The sequence below is a fragment of the Gekko japonicus genome, unplaced genomic scaffold (assembly GCF_001447785.1).
Source record: "Gekko japonicus isolate JY-2015 unplaced genomic scaffold, Gekko_japonicus_V1.1 scaffold66, whole genome shotgun sequence".
NCBI classification, from domain to species: Eukaryota; Metazoa; Chordata; class Lepidosauria; order Squamata; family Gekkonidae; genus Gekko; species Gekko japonicus.
Window position 1 is genome coordinate 1,360,026 of NW_015163605.1, and position 22,246 is coordinate 1,382,271.

Below are 22,246 nucleotides of genomic sequence, written 5' to 3' on the forward strand. Positions count from 1 at the left end.
GGGCCATGTCACAGGCAGTGTCTGGAAAGGGGAGGCGCCGGGGTTGGGAGCCACAGCAGCAAGCGCAATGGGATTTGTGGCGCATTTGCTGGTGTTGCTGCTATGCAGCTGGTGAGGGGGAACGAAAAACCTTGTGGATGCTTTTAGAGCCTACATTCTCTTCAAGAAGGAATTTCTCACGTAGCATCACCACCTTCTCAGGGTTACCCACACATCTGTGAAGCTCATGTACATGGTTGTGAGCCACATCTGAACCATGACTCTGCAAAACATCAGGTCTTCAAGCATAACAATCATTGTTACTTCATCGTGAGCTCCTAGGTCTTTTCAACACTGACCTACGTGTTTGAGGCCTGCTTCTAAACAAGTTACTTCAGGTGGCTGAAAAAACAACATAAAGCCAGACAGCTCACGGCTTAGGCAAAGCCCTAAGTCCACCTACTGCTATCACCACAACTGAGTCATATACGCACGTACCTCCTCTGATGAATCTCAACTGTCTCCCTTGAAAAACAGATCCAATTAAACGCTGCTCTTCTGTTTGCAGAAGGGATCTTTGCCCCTTTCCACTGCATTAAGAACTCATTTCTGAGGGACTGAAGACCCCCCCCCCCCCCCAGGAAGGATGCTAAAGGAAGCTGCACCAAAAAGGCGGGAGTCTGTGGAAATATTCACCTGCATTCTTGCACAAGGTTTTGCTCCCTTTTGTGAACCCTCCCATTCATGTTTTGTTGGATCCAAGCCACTGCTGTTTGAAAAGGCACTGGGTGATACCAAAAGTTCTGTCTGTGGTGTTTAAATTGTTAATAAACTGCTAAGATACACAAATCACTGAGCGACACAACTGCATGTGTGAACCAGCCCTTAAGTGACAGTAATCTGCCTACCTTTAGATGAAGTTCTCAGTTCAAGTCTGAATCAGTATCTCTACAATATATTGAAATTACAAATATATGAAAAACTACTGTTTTTATGCAGTTTTCTGGTTATATTCTCACATCATTTTCCCTGTGGGCTTCAATGATAAAGTCTTCTTTGACTTCCTGCTGTTCTGTGACACTATCAGTTTCCTTCAGTTTCAAAATTCTGTTGAGGGGGAGGAAAAATAAAGAAACAGAGTCATAGTCACAAGAAAGCCCGATCCAGACCCATATTATCTCCCTTCAAGCATTAATACAGCATTTACTATACAGTCCTATCGCCATAGGAATGGGTTACTTGAAGGGATCTTCTGCATGATGGAATCAGGTTACATCGTGCTTTTAATAATAATAAGAAGAGATTGGAGTTATACACCACCCTTCACTCCCTGAAGGAGTCTCAGAGCGGATTACAATCCCTTTCCCTTCCCCTCCCCACAACAAACACCCTGTGAGGTAGGTGGGGCTGAGAGAGAGCTCTCTCAAGAACTGCCCTTGAAAGAACAGCTCTGACAGAACTTATGACTGACCCAAGATCACACCAGCAGCTGCAAGTGAAGGGAGTGGGGAATCAAACCTGGTTCTCCCAGATTAGAGTCTGTGCTCTTAACCACTACACCAAACTGGCAATTTTTTAGCAACTTGTCAGCAGGTGGTGGCACCAGAATCTATCCTGCATTGGACCCTTTCTCTTAATTTGTTTTTAGAGCTTACCACTGACTCTAAGAATCATCCCCCCCAGCAAAAATAATCTAACTATACCCAAAGCACTGTGGACTGGTGTTAGCACAGGACATCATTCACAATTACATTGGGCCGGAGGATCCTGGTCAAGTTCTGATACAACTACTCTACCAAGTCAGTCAGTCAGAGGTGGTGTTACACACTGGAGAGTCAGTATGGTGAAGTGGATAGGGTGGTGGACTAGCACTATGGGTGACCTGAGTTCGAATTCCCACTTCTACTATGGAAGCTTGCTGGGTGACCTTGGGCCCATCACAAACTCTCAGATGTAAACCATCGCTGCCCTCAGCCAAAAGCCTGGCAGAACATCTCTGCCTTACAGGCCCTATGGAACTGCATAAGATCCAGCAGAGCCCTGATGGTGTTTGGCAGAAAGTTCCAGCAGGTTGGGGCCAGGACTGAAAAGGCCCTGGCCGAGGACAGCTGGGTGTCTTTGGGGCCAGGGATCAACAGCAGATTGTTATCAGAAGAGTGTAACACTCTTCCGGGGACATACTAGAGGAGAGGTGGATATAAATAAACAAAAGCAAAAGCAAATCTGCTGGCTATGTGGCATCTCGACTGCAACACCACAGCTGGCTTGTGGATCACACCCTACATCTGAAATAAGAATTCAGAAAAGCAGTAATTAGGACCGTAAGTCCTGCAACGAAAAAAATAAGAAGGTATTTGTATTTCTGATATCACCACCCATCAGGCCTACCAGAGGCTTATAAAAATCCCTGCTCAAGCACTCGAGCTCTGAAAGTGTAGAAATCAATTTTGAAATTATCATGGCATGTGCAATCTTGATTTAAATTCAAGCTGAGGTGAAGCAACAGAGAAGGGAAACACTAGACCCAAATTGAAAAATCGATAATGTGTGTTTTTTCCGGCAACAGAAAATATTTCTATGTCTTTCACACCTGTGAGATTGAATATTAGAGCATAAGAGCCCCGCTAGATCAGAAGTCCATAGAGATGAGCATCTTCCTTCCTGTACTGGCCACCTGGATGCTTCTGGGAAGCACACCCTCCAGAATCTGCCAGTCAGAGATATATTGCCTCTGGAAGTTCCGTTTCACTGTCATGGCTAATAGCTATTATGGACCTATCCTTCATGATTTTGAGAAGTCATCTGTAGCCCAGGGAGCCATTCCCCTCTGAACCTGGGGAAACTGCTCCATCACTTTGGCAAGTTTCAATAAAGGCTTACTTAATCAAATTTGGTCCCACATGCAGTATTCTTCCAGAACTGTCCGGGTGGAAAGATATCCAATCAGGTTCCAGTGAGCAGCACTTCATGTCCTGTATGCCATTCTTCGCCTACAATAACGGAACAGCAAGTTCAAAAACTGAGAAAATCCCAGTCATGAACACAGATTGTATCCTGATCTTTCTCCAAAGAGCTCTGGGTGGTACGTAGGAGAGTGGTATGCTTTATCCTCACAGCAAGCCTCAGCAATTTAGGCTGAAGATATCAAATTTTTCAAGGCCATCCAGTGAACTTCATGACTAAGCTAAGATTTTAATGCAGATCTTCCTGGCTCAAATCCACTGTGCTGCATGGGTTTACAGAATACTATTTAATACCTTGTCCGATATTATAGTAATTAACCAAGTCCAAGAACTAAATTATAATACAGTCACAGAACACACCACTCTGCTGTATTCATTTTAATTACAAAGTAAACGTATTATTAGAACACAGGCACAAAAGCACATGTGCCTTTCCCTACCTATGTGAACTTTGTCATAATGCAATTGGGTTGTTTGCGAGAATATTCCTTAAATAACACTTTGATTTTTTTCTCTCCATTTAATTCATTTATACCCTTGCCATTCTCCCCAATGGGGATCCAAGTGGGCTTATATCATTCTCCTTTCCTCCATTCTATCCTTACAAAACCCATGTGGTAGGTTAGGCTGAGAATGTGTGACTGGCCCAACGTCACCCAGCAAACTTCCAGGGCCCAAGTGGGAATCTGAACCTGGGACTCTCAGATAACTAGTTGAACATTCTTAACCACTACATCACACTGGAGTTAGTATGAGCACATAGATTTGGGGGCTCAAATGGGGCTGGATTTAGCACCTCTGCCAATCCCTGTTATTACAGGTAAACCCTGAATGCACTGTTTTTACCTCAGCATCTCCAACTATTACAACAAGTCAAAATAGAATGCGCACAGAGATACGGGGATGTGGGATATGGTTCCAAATAATATTCCCAAGTACATTTAGGTAAAGGTAAAGGTTTACCTTGCTCGAAAGCCAGTCGAATCCGACTCCAGGGGGCGGTGCTCATCTCCATTTCCAAGCCAAAGAGCCAGCACTGTCCAAAGCCAGCACTGTCCGTGGTCATGTGGCTGGCATGACTAAACGCCGAGGCACACGGAACGCTGTTACCTTCCTACCGAAGTGGTACCTATTTATCTACTTGCAATTTCTTGCATTCGAACTGCTAGGCAGGAGCTGAGGCCTCACTCCGTCACGCGGCACTAGGGTCTCGAACTGTAGAACTACAGACCTTCTGGTCTGCAGCTTAGCGTCTTAACCTCTGAGCCACCGTGGCCCCCAAGTACATTTACAGTGTACTTTATCTTTACAATGGCAAAATATTAGACATAAGTATGAGTAGAGATGTGAATGAACACACACCCCCCCCGGAAAATTCTGGAAAAAACCCCTTTCCCCCATTTTTTCCTCACTCCTTTCCCCCTATTTTTCAACAGAAAAATTAGAAATTTGGGGGAGTACTCAAACAAAACTCTTGTGAAATATTTTCTGCTTTTGAATTAATAAAATGCTTTTAAATACTGGTGGGTATGCCGTAGACAGATACAGCTCTTAAATCCAGGTTCCGTTTCTGCACGTAGAAGGGTACCTAATCCTCATGAACATGCAAGGCTTTGGTTGCTTTTCAACAGCTGCATGTCTTCTGTAGTCCTTTTGACCCTGTGCGGTTGACCTTTTCTCCTCTTCCTCAAACTACTTTGACACATTTAACCACAGACTGGGTAAAAAGTAGCTTACTGCCCTACTTTACAGGGGAAGGGAAAATGTTCAGAAGGAGGTAGGGCAGGAACTCCATTAAGCATCAAAAGAAAACTGAGAACTTAGGCCTCTCTAAGCAAGCAGCAAAATGGCATTGGGTGCATCAGCTTGCAGTTTTCTCTCAAGGATTGGGAATTTTTGTAATTCTGCTTGTATAACACGAAGGCATTTATAACTTCTAAATCCCATAAATATGTCAAATATTGTGTTTTTATATGCAAAGTAATTTAGAAATGATGCATTTTAAGTTGTTAAAGCAGTAGAATTAGTTTAGGTTTGAAAGGACAGTATTGCCTATATTTCAATTTTTCCACCAAATTCTGGGGTTTTTTTCTGGAAAAAGCTGAAAAAAACTTCAACATTTCCAGAAATTTTACATCTCTAAGTACAAGATATATTACTTACTAACTCTCAGGGCCTTCTCTATTGTTTATGTACCTCATATTCACATCTAATGTTTCCACCATTATAAAGGTGCCCTCTCAAGAGTGTTCAGCTTCTCTCTCTTCTAGTGAAAGCAACAAACAGGGAAATACAGGTGCTGGTTCTTCCATGATTTCTGAGAAGGTGCGTGCATACAAAAATGGAACAACGTGGGGAGGATTGTTGTTTGAACATATTACCAAAGTGTGGTCTTTCAAAGAACGGACATGGAAGATTCCTCTTTGGCTTTTCTTGTTAGGAGTGATGATGTAATGCCAAGGGTATCCTCCAATCTGAAATGTGTTCTCCAGGGAAGACACCTCAAAAAGCAGATCTGGAGTATCTGAATAGCAGTGAACATTAAGAGCACTGTTTATCTTAACAGATTTATAATTCCGTTTGTTCTTGAGTAAATCTTCTTTTAAATGTGGATCCTTCTTTTTAATTCCCTGCCCAACAGTTTGATCAAAAAGCCAAGCCACCAATTAACTTTACACAAAAAAGCATCTTGATTTAATAACGGCAAAATCAAGTTTTCCTTTCAGCTATTATGGGAGATATTACAAAGGACAAAAAAAACAAGCATCCCTCTTGGAGGACGTTGGGGCGTATCTGTGCTACAGATTGAATCCAGTTCAAAAATCATTCACTCTTCCCAGAGAAGCCTGGGACTAAAAAGCAATAGTGGAATTATCAATAGGGCAACCCAACTCCCACAGTTCTTTGTGAAAAGCCATGACAGGTAAATTTGTATAAAACTGATGTATGTTTGTTGTATGGCAGAGGATGTAGTGATGGCCACAGGCACAGACAACTTTAAAAGGGGATTAGATAGATTCATGGTGCAGTCAACTTCTGAGTCTCAGCACCAGGAGGCAACATCAGGGGAAGGCCTCAGCCTCTATGCCCTGCAGTTGGACCTCCAATGGAAATGGTTAGCCACTGTATGGGACAGGATGCTGGACAAGGTGGACCATTTGTCTGATCCAGCAAGGCTCTTCTTATGTTCTTAGCTATACCCTCTGTTCCAGCATTACTATCTGATAGTAATTTTGACTTGAACCTCAGTCAGCAAACTTTACAAACTAACCTGTTTGGCCAGGCAGTATTACATCTCCCCATCTGCAGTGCGTAAAACACACATTTTGAACATGAAAACATTACCCTGCCTTGTCAGAACAAGAAACAAGTTTTGAACAAAACTCCTGAGGAATTCACAGCATATGACTTACTTGGTTTGATTTTTAATCAACATTTTATTAGATAAGCTTTTTAATATTGTGGCCTGACCCCATGCCACTGGAATGAGGCAAAATAGCAGTTCCAAGAAATAAATTTGGTTTACATTCTCAGTATGAACACCATAAACCAACTGGTCCTCTATAAGAGAACACAATAAAAGTGTTGTTGGCAGCACCAGACTATTCTGTGAAAAGAACCCCAACAGCTAAAGTGAAGAAACAAAAACTCTTTATAAATACCTGTTATTTTAATGTTACAGGGAACGCCAAAAGGGTATTTTCCCACGATCCCAGCTTTGCCGTTCCAGTTGCATTCATGTTCCAAATCCACTTGTTGTGTCATAAACTAAAAAAAGCTAAAGCTGATTAATTATTTTTGTATGCGCACCATATGCTGTTCTACAGAAAGTTTTGACAGTTCACTGTCATCTAAGGAAAGGAAGTCCATTCAGACATAAGTTTGTTTTCTAATTATTGCCTTGTCCCTTAATTTGAACAAAAATTTATTTTCAGTAGCACATACAGATGCAATACACTCTTGCTAATTCACTATTTTGCATACTTCAATGTATTATTTAAACAACAACAGGAGATGATACACTGAAAATACAAAACTAGAAGAATACAAGCTTCTCAAGCCATAAGCTGATCTATCAGTCCAAGTGGTAATCTTTTCAAAGGGAAATGTGCCAGCCAGCACCTATGGGGACAGTGCCATTAAACTATATTCATTGGATCCGATGACTGTGTGGAATATTCCCATAGAAGGAGAAATCATTCCTTTAGCATTTAATGTAAAACATTCTGGACATGCCTTAATGTTTTTGTGGCTGTACAAACCTTTTTGCATGTTTCTCTTGGAATTTCATGGAGCTGCCTCATCCCAATTTTCCTTTATATAGTTCGGTTATAAACAGATTGGATCCAAGCTAATGTTTTTGTGGGTAAAAGGAATTCTACCTGTGCTGCACAACTCTCCACCCCGGCCCGGCCCCCTAGTGTTTCTTCTGGGCCCCCTCCCTCCCGGGCTGCCCCCAAAGTGCTCCAACTTACCACCTGCACTGTACTTCCATTTAATTAGCTGGCCGGCCCACCGAGGCCCCCTCCCAAAGAATTCCCTAGCTACGGGGCTGGTTCTCACCTCCCTTCTGTCATCCTGATGACCAGTGTTCCCTCTAAGCTGACTAGCTCACAGTTTTTTAGCCTCTGGCTCACACATCAGAAAGGATGGGTCCAGAGCAAACTAATGTATGCAGTAGCGAAATCGCTCGCTCACAACTTTAATGCCAGTAGCTCACAAAGTAGAATTTTTGCTCACAAGACTCAACAGCCTAGAGGGAGCATTGCTGATGACCTCATGAAACTAGTTTCCCCCAAAAAACATTTGGCTAAGAGCAAGCTGCTAGCAGTTTTTGCTGTGATTGCACAGTTAGTTATATTCTAGCTGGTTTCCAGTCTGTGAATCTTGATTTTATTGCAGATCTTTGACATTTTATTGTAATTTTAACCCACTGGTTATCAGCAACCACTTTGGACAAGTCCGGAAAGATGGGACGTGGACTGTAATTGTAAACAAATTACAACACGGTCCTGAGCAGAGATGCCATTCTAAATCTGTCAAAGTCAATGGGCTTAGAAGGGTATAACTCTATTTAGGATGGCACTGCAAGGTTCTTGGAGTAGGGACCTATACATTTTCCCCTTAGATTACTCTGTAAAACACCACATTACATTGATGCTGCTGTAATCCTGCTGTACTACTATTAATAAACAACAATGGTGAGGTTCCGTTACCTTTTCAGAGATGGACTGGAAGCTATATAGCCTGACAAGACCCACACCGTGCATCACGATCAGCATTCTATGAGACATGGCAGCATCTGTTACGCTGTTTCCAAAGATCTAGTTTGAGGGAGGAAAAAATAGCTCATAAGAAAAGAAGAAACAGACAGCAGAGGTCTCCGGCACTTGATAAAAACACTAGCACTGGTAAAGGAACAGAATGTTCCCATTCTCTGTATCTGGTGGAAAGAACAAGGCAATGCTTCCTTCAAAGGCGGTCATATCCCACTAGTGACTATTTCACCCAAGCAAATGTCAGGCAGGAGTTTCCATGCAAGACACAACCAAGAGCACGCAGTCGTGGAATACAATACATTATATATATAACATTTCACAGGATATTTTACTGAGACTTGTGAAAGTGCAGGAGCAGGAATAAAACACCCACAGAAAACTAAAAACATTTGTTCACTATTGATCACTTCCTCCCCGCCCCTTGCGGTTAAGTAACCACTTTGAGTTGCTGGAATGCTCACCCAAGCACGTATGCATTTTGTATCACAGTCAGCAGGAACGCATGCATTTGTTATTCAAATTCCAAATTTTGCACCAAGGAAACCCAAGTTCAAAGAATTATTCAATTAAATTATACATCTCTCTGCTTAAACCTAGATTGTTTTGCCTAAATTCTCCTTCCACATTGCATAACAATTTGTCATTACTTCCTGTCAGGAATAAACAGCACAGGAGGAGAAAGTTGTGGAACTTGGAGTTTGCTGGCCACTTCTATTCCCTGAGCCTGTGGCAATCTTTGCCTGACAGTGCCCATGTTTCCACATTTCTCGTGGTGCAGGAACTCTTTTACTCTGACCTGTTGGCCCAGGCTAGCCTGGTCTCATCAGATCTCAGAAGCTAAGAAGGTTAGTAATGGCATGGGAGACCACCAAAGAATTCCAGAGTCGTTATGCAGAGGAAGGCGACGGCAAACCACCTTTGTTAGTCGCTTGCCTCAAAAATCCTACAGGTTGGTCATAAGTCGGCTGTGACTTGATGACAATTTTACACACACACAAACGCACGCTTCCCTCCCCAGAGTATTAAATTTTACAGAGTCTTTAGTTATATGGTATACCTGAATATACATGGAAATGTACTATCACAGTCATGTATCTGTACAAGACCACAATCCTATTCATAAACACTTGGAAAACTGGCTATGTTTTATGAAATAGCAGCTATAATTTTAGGAAAAATAAAACTTAAGTAGCAAATCCTGACATCTCCTGGGTGCAGGGAGAATGTACTCTGGGGGAAAGGAAGACAAGCCTCTTTGAAGTGTATGAAAAGCATATTAGTGGGATTTATGCTGTTCCAGTACCACCAGATAAGAGACCACCAACTTATCCACAGTAAACTTACTTTTTTGTCAATTTCTAGCATTCCGATAAATGCAAGAGGCAGAACTCTGAATACAGCAAGGAAGAAGAGCACAGACTGTTGGATGCCTGCCTAGGAAGAAACATACTGAAAATAGTTCTCGTATGTCAGCTTGTATGACATTAGGAAACATGCAAGTGGGAATTCCCTCTTGCCTTTTCTCAAATACTTAAAAAGCCATGAACTCACCCAACCCGTGAATGTATTTTTCCTGATTTCCTGACATTCACAGAGACACACTCTCTCCCTTCCACTAAGAAAGTGTCTATTCTTTGTGATAGATGCTTACTCTTAGAAAACATAACCTTGATAGAAACTAAGATGAAGAGATCGGGGTAATATCCCAGAATGGTCTTGATAGAGGCACCAAGAGATTTGCGAGCTGCCAGTGGAAAGGGGAAGGGGGCTAGACTTAGGCTATTACAGAGGGGTAGCTGCCTTAGTCCGCTGTAGCACAACGAAACAAAAGTCCAGTGGCGTCTTAAAGTCTCATGAAATAGTGAAATAAACGTTAGTTTTTAAGGTGCCACTGGACTTTTGTTTTATTTGACTGGGCTACCAGGCTACGATTTTCAGCCTCGACAAAGAAGTGATGCCACATCTTCTTCCACAAAGAGATGACTTTGCCACAGTCACTCACAATTCTGAACCATCCAGGATAGAATACATGAGGCCATCTTTGAAAACTGTTTTGAAACCACCACTACAGAAGACGGCAGCCAACCTGGTAAGTAGGATGCAACTTTGAGAACCTTTATCCTAGTGTTATAGATCCTCACTCACTCTCATTTCATTTCCAGGCACAATGGAAATAGTTGTTTTGGACCAACCCCCCCCCCCCCCCCCCCGGGGGGGCAGGGTATTTAAAAGAACTGACTACTCCCATACGAGTTTCAACCATCAGAGGGTGACTACTCAAGAGAGAGACTTTTTAGTTGTGGTGCGCCAAGGGTGGCATTTTCTCCAAGATACGCTTGCCTGACTTGTCTGTTTTTTAATTCTATGCTGCCTTATGAACTCTTATGACTTTTTCTTTGTTTTCTTTTTCTTTTGGTTTTAGCCTCTTTTATTGAATTTGTAACCCACCTTGGAGGCTCTATTTTAGCAGGACAAACAGGCATTAAATAAACAAAAAGGCTACACAAGAACAGCCACTCTGGAGAGAGTCTGCGCCATAAATTAATCCAAAGAAAATTTCATTAAGCAATAATGTATGTTATACGGGTATCCTCATAGCAAAAATCAGGGACAAACATTTCCCCAAACCCACTTTACTCAATGTGAAGATGGAAGCTTACAAAAAGGTCTTTTCGAATATTTGGACATAAACATTTTCAGATAAACATACCTGCCGTGCAGCTGCCGGGACCTTACACTGAGCCGATTTCACAACCATGATCTCTTGAGGGGTATCCCAGCTCAGATATCTGTTGGGGATAAAAGGTAAATTTATCAGAATAAATTAAATGAATGAAAATCAAAATACATAGCATTAAAAAACCCCTAACAATTGACTAATTCTAAAAAGCTTAACAAAATAGGGTTACTGTGCTACTAGCACATTTTATCCCACCTTTCCCCCACAGAACTCAGGGCAGCATAATATGGTTCTCCTTTCCTAATTTTATTTTCACAGCAACCCTGTGTGGTAGGTTAGGGTGACCAGCCCATGGTCCCCCAACAATCAGCATAGTAATTCGAACCCTGGTCTATAACACAGACTCAAGACTTGCCATGTAAATGAGTTTCTCCAACTGACAGTGCCATCCTAGGCAGAATTACATCATTTTAAGTCCAATAAGATTTAAAGAGTAGAGCTCTGTTTAGGATGGCACTGTTAAGATACCCATTCTGTATAATGGCAAAAAGACAACCTTATGGAGCTGTTCTTTGAACACCATATCTTGAAACACATTCGTTCTGGTGTTAGAACACTGCTGTTGTAAAAGGTGGTAAATGAAAACTTGGAAAGACCTTGCTGGTCTTCCTCAAAGACCTAAGATGGGTCACATTCTAGCTGTATCTGAAGAAGTGAGCAGTGACTCACAAAAGCTCAGGAGCCAGTTTGGTGTAGTGGTTAAGTGCGCGGACTCTAATCTGGGAGAACCGGGTTTGATTCCCCACTCCTCCACTCACAGCTGCTGGATGACCTTGGGCAAGCCATAGTTCTATCAGAGCTGTTCTTGAAAAAGAGCAGTTTCTGTCAGAGCTCTCTCAGCCTCACCTATCTCACAGGGTGTCTGCTGTGGGGAGGGGAAGGGAAAGGAGTTTGTAAGCCGCTCTGAGGCTCCAAGTGAAGGGCGGGGTATAAATCCAATCCCTTCTTCTTCTTCTCCTCTTTCTCCTCCTCCTCCTACCACAAATTTTGTTAGTTTTTAAGGTGCTAGTGGGCTCTTACTCTTTTCTACTGTCAAAGACCCAAGACCCTTGCTATTTCTATGGAAATGCTGCTAGCAAGTAAAGGCCACCATCTGTCTTAGATTCTACACCTGTCACAAATTAATCTGTTGCAATATTTGGAAGAACAGCCTAGTGCAGGGGTGTCAAACATGCGGCCCGTGGGCTGGATCAGGCCCCTGGAGGGCTTCCATCAGGCCCGCAGTGGAACTGGCCATCTCCTGCTTCCAGTTTTGCTGCTGCTGCTGCATCATAGCTTGCTTCGCCAGACTCTCTTAATCACTCAGCCATTTCATGTTTTAACCTGGGTCCTAGCCTCAGAACTCTGAGCATGAGATTTCTGTGGCGAATGTCAATAAATCAAAAGTAGGTTTGCAGCTTACGGAGCTAATGTTTTAAGCGTGTTTTTATTTTAAGTAAAAAAAATAATCTTTGTGTTTGTGTCCTTTATAAAGTTTGTATCTCCGCTACCTGGCATTACATTTTATGGCACACATGGCCCGGCCCAACAAAGTCTCATTTATGTCAGATCCGGCCCTCATAACAAATGTGTTCGACACCCCTGGCCTAGTGAGTCCGATGGGAAGTGCTCGTGCGTTCGAATACGGACCTGAGCCATATGTGTGTCTAGTCAGAAGCAAGTTCCATACAACAGAAAGGTGTTATTTTCCAGTCAACGTGCCACAGGACTGGGTTGCTAAGCACGTCACTCTCCAACTGCAAACTAACCGAAGTGGTCTCATAGTAAGCCTACCTTTATTACCTGAATTTGCAGTGGGGTGTAAGATATACTCTCTCAACTATTTCTCCAGTACTTGCAGAGAGACGAAAAAGCCAGTTGTGGGCTGTCAGAACTGCTAAGGAAGGTTTGCCGTCTGATGGCCTGGGCAGCACTCCACCCTATTTTAAAACAATTCAACTTTAATCACATGAATAAGTAGAGATGGTAAAAACATACACAGTGATTCAAGGTAACAGTAAAGCAAATGCCGACTGACTGTAAACGCCTTATCAAAGATGGTGAAAAAAGGAGGCAGGAGTTCCCCAGGGACCACCAAAAAAACCTATGCTAAGAATCATGGAGAAAAGCCATGTCGGATGGGTCGGTAATATGGAGGGGAACTGGATGAGGTGTCAGCTAGCTGCCATGTTTTGCTTGATCCCTTCTCTGACCCTGGCGCTACGGTGCATGCCCCACTGCTTGCTCGCTGCTCTGCCCGCTTGCCGTAAACAGCGATAGGGAGACCGTGAGAACCAGTGCTGCCAGACTGAGTTATCTGTCTGACCTTGTGACGAGGGGAGGGCTTGCGTTCCACCGCTGGTGTGAATATTTAGGTTCTCATGGAGCACTGAGACTCTCCCGCTTATCATGTAACCTCCTGCCGGGAGAATTCCCGTGCGCGCGCTCGGATTTCATTTGCTTTGCCTCATCCTGCTATATGAAGGGATGGTCCCGCCCTATTGTCATTCCTAACAATAACCCTGTGGACATGGTAACAGACCTGTAGTCTAATAAAGCATAACGCTTCCCTGGAAACATGTGTGGAGATTTACTTGCTGTTGAACCTGACATGAGGTATAGTGAAAAAAGCAGGTGGGATCCAACCCAAAAAGTGTTGTGACTGACTAATATTGCAGGGGAAAAAATGCTGTTTTAGAGGCATCTAAGCAAGAGACAACAATCCAAATTGTGACCAAGGACCCATAAAGTATCCTGCATATCAGAAGAGCAATTTTAATCACATATAACGATCCACGAAGAAACTAACATTTTCCCTCCATCCTAGGTCTTCTGGATTGGGCAGGACACAAATCTAAATGAACCAAGAGAATGTCAAACTGTCTCTTGTACACTTCATACAGGGGGGAAAGCCCACTCAACACTGTCACACTTTAGTGTGACCAAGAAACACATCCCAGAATAGGGCTATGCAAATGAAGGGGCAAGGCTGAGCAGCTAGGAGTAGGCTAGAGTCATTAGGAGAGGGAGCATGGCTTGCGCCAACACCCAACTATGTGCCTGAGCATGCTCCTTCTATTTTCTCCCAGACAAATGGATGCTTTAAGAACTACACTTGAGACACTGTGGCTTAGTGACAGAGCATCTGCTTGGCATGCAGAAGGTCCCTGGTTCAATCCCAAGTATCTCCAGTTAAATGATCTAGCAGTAGGTGATGTGAAAGATCTCTGCCTGAGATCTTGGAAAGCTGCTGCCAGTCTGAGCAGACAATACTGACTTTGTATTCATGAGAAAAACCTACACACCAGACCCTGGGCAGAATGGCCTTATGCTGTCAAGGCAGTACAGCATGTCACCGTACCCAGACAACACAGAGGCACCCTTATATTCCCCACCCCCACCCCAAATACAAGGCCTGCGGCACAGCACAGCAGTCACCATAGCAATGGGCATTTTCCTATTCCTGCAGTAAATATAAAAGACAAAGGTAATGTATTATAATAGGCAGCAGCTAGCCAGCATGGCTGCTCTTTTGGACTCTCAGAGCACGTATCGGATTGTGCTTTGCAAATGAGCATTCATTTGCTAGGAGACGTTATATCTCTATTCAGACGCCACAGTCCTGTGAGGAAGATAGGTCACCACAGTGACAGACCGCAGGCACGTTCCTGTTATGTATGTATATATATAAAAATAGGCAGATGCTGTCTATTTTAGTCTCTAAAAGTGTTACCCAGGGATTATTTCATTTGTAGGACTTCTGATTAAAAGGAATATATTTATTTATTTTTACATAACACACACACACACACACACAGATTAAGACAGAAGAGAGCGTCCTGTCCTTACTAAGCAGAATGACTTTTTAAAGAAAGAACCTTACCACAGGGCATTCCAATAATAAAGCATCCTCTATTTTTTCTGATTTAGAGCACGCTGGCATTTGATAAATTATCCTTGGCTCAGGTGTGACACTGAGGAAAAAAGGGATTAGAGTGTATCACTTCCCATTATTCGAAAGGTCTTTCTGAGTACTATTATCAATCACGGCCAGTTCCTCCTGCAACTGGCATTCAGGGCTGTCCCTCAGCTCTGCGGCCCAGTGTCTCATCTTTCACAAAACACGGCAGACTGTCTTTTCCTTCTTGTGTCTCAGGCCACCACCTACAAAATCTCTCCAGCTATGGCCCATCCATTTTGCCCACTCTGTCCACAATCTGCCTCAACTCGCTGTGGTGTTTTCCACACAAGGATGGGCTTGTGTGGGTTCCCTGAGATACAGTGCAATGGTAATGGAGCTTCCACATGACAGGTTTCCCTCCATTTTCCCTGGTCCAGGCCCCCAAAGTGGCCAGTTCCTCTTCATCCACTTGGAGGGCTGTTTGTTTTTAAATTGGCAACTGAACATTCTTGCATAAAGTGTCTATTGGGTTCCCTGAATTCCTAGCTTGCTTGATTTTTAAAAAGTACCTGTAACACAGAAATACAAGGCACATCTGATCTAAGGTAAATCTGCTGAGAAGTGGGCTACTATTATCTGTTGGGTATCCTAACAGCTCTCCAAATTTTGTAATGTTAATTCCAGAATGGCAACTGAAAGCTGAATTTTTGGAAGACAATTTAAAAAGAATGGAATGGTTATGGGGCCACACAAATTAAGAACCTAAGGAGAGGGATCAGACCAAGGGAATTATCTAGTCGAGAATGCTGCATCAACAGTCCACCAACAGGCCATGAGGTAATAGCCCTTCCCAAATATTTGTCTCTAGCACCGGCTGTTCAAAGGTCTATAATTCCTGAATTTGGAGGCTCTATTTAGCTGTCATGGCTGGTATTCAATTAGAGGTGCATTTTCCATTAAATTTCCTCTAAATCTTTTTAATGCCATTTAAACCAGCAGCCAAAACTGTATGTAAAGTAAAGGTAAAGGTTCCCCCTGAATTTGGAGGCTCTATTTCGCTGTCATGGCTGGTATTCAATTAGAAGTGCATTTTCCATTAAATTTCTCTAAATCTTTTTAATGCCATTTAAACCAGCAGCCAAAACTGTATGTAAAGTAAAGGTAAAGGTTCCCTTGCTCGAAAGCCAGTCGAGTCCAACTCTAGGGTTGTGGTGCTCATCTCCGTTTCAAAGCCGAAGAGCCAGCGCTGTCCGAAGGCATTTCCGTGGTCATGTGGCCGGCATGACTAAACACCAAGGTGCACGGAACGCTGTTACCTTCCCACTGAAGTGGTACCTATTTATCTACTTGCAATTTCTTGCTTTCGAACTGCTAGGTTGGCAGGAGCTGGAACTAGAGATGGGAGCTCACTCCATCATGCGGCACACTCGGGTCTCGAACTGCTGAACTACCGACCTTCCACAGCCTGCAGTTCAGCGTCTTAACCACTTGAGCCACCGCAGCTCCTAAAACTGTATGACACAGTGCTAAAGTTAACTATGGATTGTGTGAAGAATATTTTCTTACTGATAGTGAATCCCAGGGTTGCAAGAGAGAGTAAAGAATATACTTATAACCCTGCTGCACGGTTTCTAAATGAAAACATACAAACTCTGCAGCCTTTGAATATGGTCCAGAGCCCCCTGGTAATTTCTATAAGCCTCCATTCTACAAATATGCATACAGGAGACAGTTTCATTTATATGGGATTGCACAGGAAATGTCACATTCTGGTTCACAAGATCTGGCAGAACAAGCTATTCAAAAAGCAAATAAAGAGCAAGTATCCTTTTAAAAAATTACCTGCTCACACAGCACCGATAATTATCAAAATAAATCTTTCCACTCTGATAAGCAATTGGAGATGTGGAATGTGTTGTCCAAACATTCTTGAATGTTGTACTTTCCTGAAATAAATCACGGTGTTCTACAAAAGTGTACATGGTTTAGGAAAAATTGAAAATGGCTGTACAAGTTAATCATGTTGTAGTGAAGATAAATAACATTATAGTGAACATTCTGAGAAACAATTTGTTTTTTTAAACATTTGGTCTAACGCCTTTTTACCATATCATAAAAATAGGACTTTAAATTTTTTTAAAAATCCCTTCTGACCAATGGGAAAACACAGTTCTGTTTAGTTAAATCATTCGTATTTACATTTTTATATTAATTATATTAGTTTCCACAGATTGGCTACTACTACATGCAAATGCTGTATATTCGGAATTTAAGATTTAAATGCAACATTTCAATTATAACAATTAAAAGAGCTTCAACGATTATGAGTAGTGTTTTCCTACTGATATTATATTGGACTGGTGTAATACAAAGATGTGCACGTTTTCTTCCTCTAGACAGAAAGGTTAGCTTCCTTGTTTTTAAAATTTCACAGGGTTTGTTTACACCGTCAGTTCACCCTCAACACAATTCCAATTTTGATTTGTTTAAATATTCAACAAGCTGAATTGAGTAACAGACTCCTGGCAAGACGAGGGGGTCATGATTAAGCACTTTTAAAATGTTATCCTAGGATAATGGAACAACAGTCAGATTGCCTTGTCCAATAAAGGGAATTCACAGATCATCTACAAACTTAAGTGATCCGTGAAAGAGCCAACATTCATATTGAGAGTATCTTAACCTGCTCGCTGTTCTGTCCATCAGGATAACAATCCTAGAAAATAATTCCAGAGGAATGTTAGTCTATCGCAGTGGTGGCGAACCTATGGCACAGGTGCCAGAGGTGGCACGCAGAGCCCTCTCTGTGGGCACACGTGCCATCGCCCCAGCCAGGCCCAGACCATCATTAAAGTGTCGAATTCTCTCTGCCAAATAATTTTAAGTGAATGAAAGCATTTGGGATTGCTTTCCTTACTTTGTTTGGATCATCTTAAGTTAATGTATGAGTTGTTTTTTCCTAAAGTAAACCCTCAGTATTCAGGTTAAATTGCCATGTTGGCACTTTGCGATAAATAAGTGGGTTTTGGGTCGCAGTTTGGGCACGCGGTCTCTAAAAGGTTCGCCATCACTGGTCTATCGCAATAAAAATAAACAGAAGTCATGGCATCTTAAAGTATTTTTTTTCTAGCAGGGGATTCCATGGACTTCACAGGAATCTGAGGAAGTGGTTTCTAATCCACAAATGTTTAAATTACACTTTAAAAACCTGTTAAATCTTTAAAATGCCACACAATCCAGTTTATTAATCCCAGAAGAGATTCCCTTAGGGCTGCTTAACACAATACAGTGTTTCTACATAGCTGTGTATAAAACAGCATCAAATCCATATGTAGGTCCTTGAAAATGATCTACATATTGGTTTCGCTTTAAATTTCCACTCCCAAGGGTCACCATACTGGGAACCTCCAGAAGCCAGCACAATACCTGGCAAATTAACTTCCTCAGGATCCCCATGTTTTTCCTATAGACAACACCAGCATCATTTGTGTAAAACCCCAGCAATCTTCTGGTCAGCAGGTGACAGATATTGTGAAGTTTAAATGTATCAGTAGAGGAGGGTCTTGCTGTGGCAGAAGATGAGGTAGATGAGTTAGACAACATAGCTTGTGAAGCATCGGGCTTCCACCTTGTTTATGGCTCATTCAGGAAGCAGCAGGAGGCTAAAGAGAAGAGAGAGAATGGGGTCTTTCAGTTTCCCACCTCCCAATTTGGAAATCAATCCCAACCCAAGTATAAATAAGTGTAGTTGGTGTCTTCTGCGTAAGAAGAGTGATCCAACTGTCGACACAGATGAATTTAGACAGGTGGCTCAGAATCACCTCCCAAACACATGAAGCTGCCTTAAATCAAGTCAGACCTTGGTTGATCAAGGTCATTCTTGTCTACTCTGACTGGAAGCAACTCTCTGGCGGAGCTCTTTCACTTCACCATCTACCTAATCTTTTTAGCTGGAGAAGCCAGGGATTGAACCTGGGACCCTCTGCATTTCAAGCAGATGCTCCTAGCTAGGGTTGCCAGCTCTGTAGAGCCTGGGGAAGGGAAAGACCTCAGTGAGTGACATAGAGTCCAACTTCCAAAGCAGCCGTTTTCTACAGGAAAATTGATCTCTGTAACTTAGAGACCAGCAGTAATTCCGGGAGATCTCCAGCCGCCACCTGGAGACTGGCAGCCCTCCCTACTACTGAACCACAAGCATTTCCTTACAGCGGACAATCTTTTTATGCCATCAGCGATGCAGCTGCAGACTTAAACCTTCCCGTCCCAACCCTCCTCCAGTTCTCACGGAGTCCTAAGCCATGGTGAATACACGATATTTTGAATCCTCGAGGCGGCCCTTTGCGCTAGTTAGCAAGCTGCGCACTTGTTTTGGTTCCAGCTCTACTGACTACAGCGGGACCTACTCCGAAATAAACATGCACAGAATCGGGCTGCACGCGATACGGAATCGGGTGACTTGCAAGACCACTTCGAGCCACCTGGCGAGAGAGTCTCAGGGGAAAAACCCAAAAATTATTAAAATAAACTTCTCTCCGTCCTTGCAAAGGGGAGGGGGCGAGATGCCCGCAACAAAACCAAAAGTGAGCCGCACCTCTTCTTGCTCATCCTCTGGTCAGTCCGACATATTAACAGCGCGTGAACAAAACCTCAAAGGGCGGCAATAGATTAAAACTAAAGCCACCAGACAGGCCTCCCCGCCACCTGATTCGCGTCGTTCTTTCACGGCCTTGCAATGCTCCCTGGGAAGCGTAGTCTTCACTGACATACTCTCCCGGAAGCGTCTGGTAAGTTTAAGACTACAACTCCCACAATACTGTGGTCTTCCGTCAACTTCGGTGTAGGCGTGCTACAAGGCCATCTGAAGCAAAGTTTGAGTCCAGCGGCTCCTTTAAGCCCGACAGAGTTTTATCCAAGGTATAAGTAGGGTTGCCCGCCTCCAGATAGTAGCTGGAGATCTCCTGGGATTACAACTGATCTCCAGGGAACAGAGATCAGTTCACTTGGAGAAAATGGCTGCACTGGAAGGTGGGCTGTATGGTATTATGCCCCACTGAAATCTCTCCTCTCCCTAAACTCGGCTATCCTCAGGCTCCCCCCTCAAAAAAAATCTCCAGGTATTTCCCAACCCACAGTCGGTAACCCTTGGTATGAGCTTTTGTGTGCAGGCATACTTCTTCAGATACAGTGACATGGAAGTTACCAGTCCATACATATAGGTAGAGAGTGAGCAGCAGTAAATTGGCATACAACATAATAAAGATGTTAGATTCAAGGACCAAACAGGAATAACAAGCTTAGTTTATAGGGTTACCATTTCTTTGGGTTTAATTTGGGGGTGGAACATAGTGAAGGGAATAAATATGTCAAAATTTGAGATGGATGGACAGATGTATCCTTAACTGTGGAATGCTGAGAGAAATTAACGAGACCCTGCTTTACACTACATTTGCCTCCTTAAGCTTGGAGGTGACCTTACAGCATCTTCTTTGAAGTGGGGCGATTGGCTGTGTAGAGTTATCTCCCCTATCCCCAGACCAGAGAAATACATTCCAATCTACCATTCCAAACTACATGGTATTCTACTATTCATTACATTACAATCTACTATTCTAATCTACTATTCCAAGAAATAAAATAAAGAGGATGTATATTCCTTCTGGGGGACTGGTGAGAATACAGATGTAAGGGCTGAATGAGGTTAGCATATGTAATGAGTTAAGGAACCAATATCCCTGTTAAGTCCTGGGGATTCCATTGTTCTGAGTGTTGTAATAACTTGCGACGCAGCATTTCCCTTTCTAGTCTGTTCCCAAAGTTCCTTTGCAATAAAACAGCTACTTTGAGGTCCCCCACTGAGTGTCCTGGAAGGCTGAAATGTTCTCCTACAAGTTTCTCAGTCTTGAGATTCTTGATGTCAGATTTGTGTCATTTATCCTTCGGTGTAGGGTTTGATCTGTTTGCCCTATGTAGAGAACTGAAGGGCATTATTGGCATTTAATGGCATATACAATGTTAGAAGATGAGCATGTGAATAAGCCTGAGTTGGTGTAGTTGATGTTGTTAAGTCCAGTGATTGTGTTGTCTGGGTGTCTGTGGCAGGAAAGTTGTCACCTGATTTTATTGCAAACTCTGGTCCCAGTATCGATGTTCAAATTAGATGTGGGTGAGGAGTTGTTGGGGGGCTGTCTGTGCACAAGAAAAGTTTTGCCCCTCAGTACTTGTTAGGGATCCCAAGTCCCCCCGGGGGGAGGGGAAAACCCCGTCCCAGAGGCCCGTTCCCCGGCACTGCCCCCTGGGGGAACTCCACCCTGACGTGCGCGTCACCCGGAAGTGGGCACGCCGGGCACGCTGGGGGCGGGGCCACGGCCCCAGCGTGCCTGGTGTCCTCCCGTCACTTCCGGGTGATGTGCGTTGCAGCGCGCGCGCAAGACGCTGGCCAGGAGCCCCCCACTCCCAGCAAAGATAGACTTGGCAACCCTAGTACTTGTGAAAGAGACCTGTCATCCAGTAGAGATTGTAAATCACTGAAGATGTGTCGAACTGCTTTGAGTTGAGAGCTGTATGTCACCGCTAGAGGTGTTCTGTTATTGTCTCTTTTGGGCCTGTCTTGTAACAGGTTTTCTCTGGGTATCCTTCTGGCTTTGTTAATCTGTTTCTTGACTTCATCAGGTGGATACCTTAGTTCCAAAAAGGTATGTTGTAGATCCCTCAGGTGAGGGTCTCTGTCTGTAGGTTTGGAGCAGATGCAGCTGTAGCGTACACCCTTGCTATATACAATGGATCATCTGGTATGTTTAGGATGGTAGCTGGAGGCATGTAGGTATGTTTGTTGGTCAGTTGGTTTTGGGTATAAGGTGGTGTCTATGCATCCATTGTGTATTTTAGTGTCCAGACAATGTATTTCTTGCATAGATTGGTTCATTGTCAGATTGATGGTGGGATGAGAGTCATTGAATGTCTGGTGGAATATGTCCGAGGCATATTTACTATATGTCCAGACAATCAAAATGTGCTGTCAGAAACATATTCCTTATGGTTTATAATCCATCTTTGTGTGGGATGTTGCTATACAGAGATTCCACATCCATGGTGGCTAAAATAGTATTCTCTGGACGGTTGTTCAAAGATTGTATTTTCTGCCATGTGTCTGTCTCTGTTCTGAACGTGTGTCATGGAAGTTCTGCTACCTGTGATCACTGTGCTGTGACAAGTTGTATGAAAAAAAAATGCTTCCAAGATGCCACACAACTATTTTCCTTGCATAGTTTTACAAAATTTCTAGATTAGCAAACTAGCGTTCTAAAAGTATTTCCCCCTCCTTCCTCCATAGAAATCAAGTCTGTATTTGATTACACTTGATTTTTAAAGATGCATTAAAATCGACAAGACTTGCTGCAGTAGGAAT

The 22,246-nt window shown here is 43.1% G+C and overlaps 1 protein-coding gene across 1 annotated transcript in view; it reads right to left on the minus strand.

Annotated features, from left to right (window-relative positions):
- The window catches only part of DCAF17 (DDB1 and CUL4 associated factor 17), a 30,203-nt gene extending 10,652 nt beyond the window's left edge, over positions 1-19,551 (minus strand). The window contains exons 1-12 of the mRNA XM_015407266.1: positions 19,433-19,551; positions 18,268-18,503; positions 16,684-16,787; positions 14,824-14,914; positions 12,744-12,880; positions 10,932-11,010; positions 9,566-9,655; positions 8,159-8,266; positions 6,605-6,710; positions 5,324-5,466; positions 2,860-2,969; positions 999-1,086 (exon numbers count right to left, since the gene is read on the minus strand). Coding sequence (XP_015262752.1) covers positions 999-1,086; positions 2,860-2,969; positions 5,324-5,466; positions 6,605-6,710; positions 8,159-8,266; positions 9,566-9,655; positions 10,932-11,010; positions 12,744-12,880; positions 14,824-14,914; positions 16,684-16,787; positions 18,268-18,444 — 1,233 coding nt within the window. The 5' untranslated portion in view covers positions 18,445-18,503; positions 19,433-19,551. The remainder of the gene's footprint in view (positions 1-998; positions 1,087-2,859; positions 2,970-5,323; positions 5,467-6,604; positions 6,711-8,158; positions 8,267-9,565; positions 9,656-10,931; positions 11,011-12,743; positions 12,881-14,823; positions 14,915-16,683; positions 16,788-18,267; positions 18,504-19,432) is intronic.
- Positions 19,552-22,246: the final 2,695 nt, after the last annotated feature.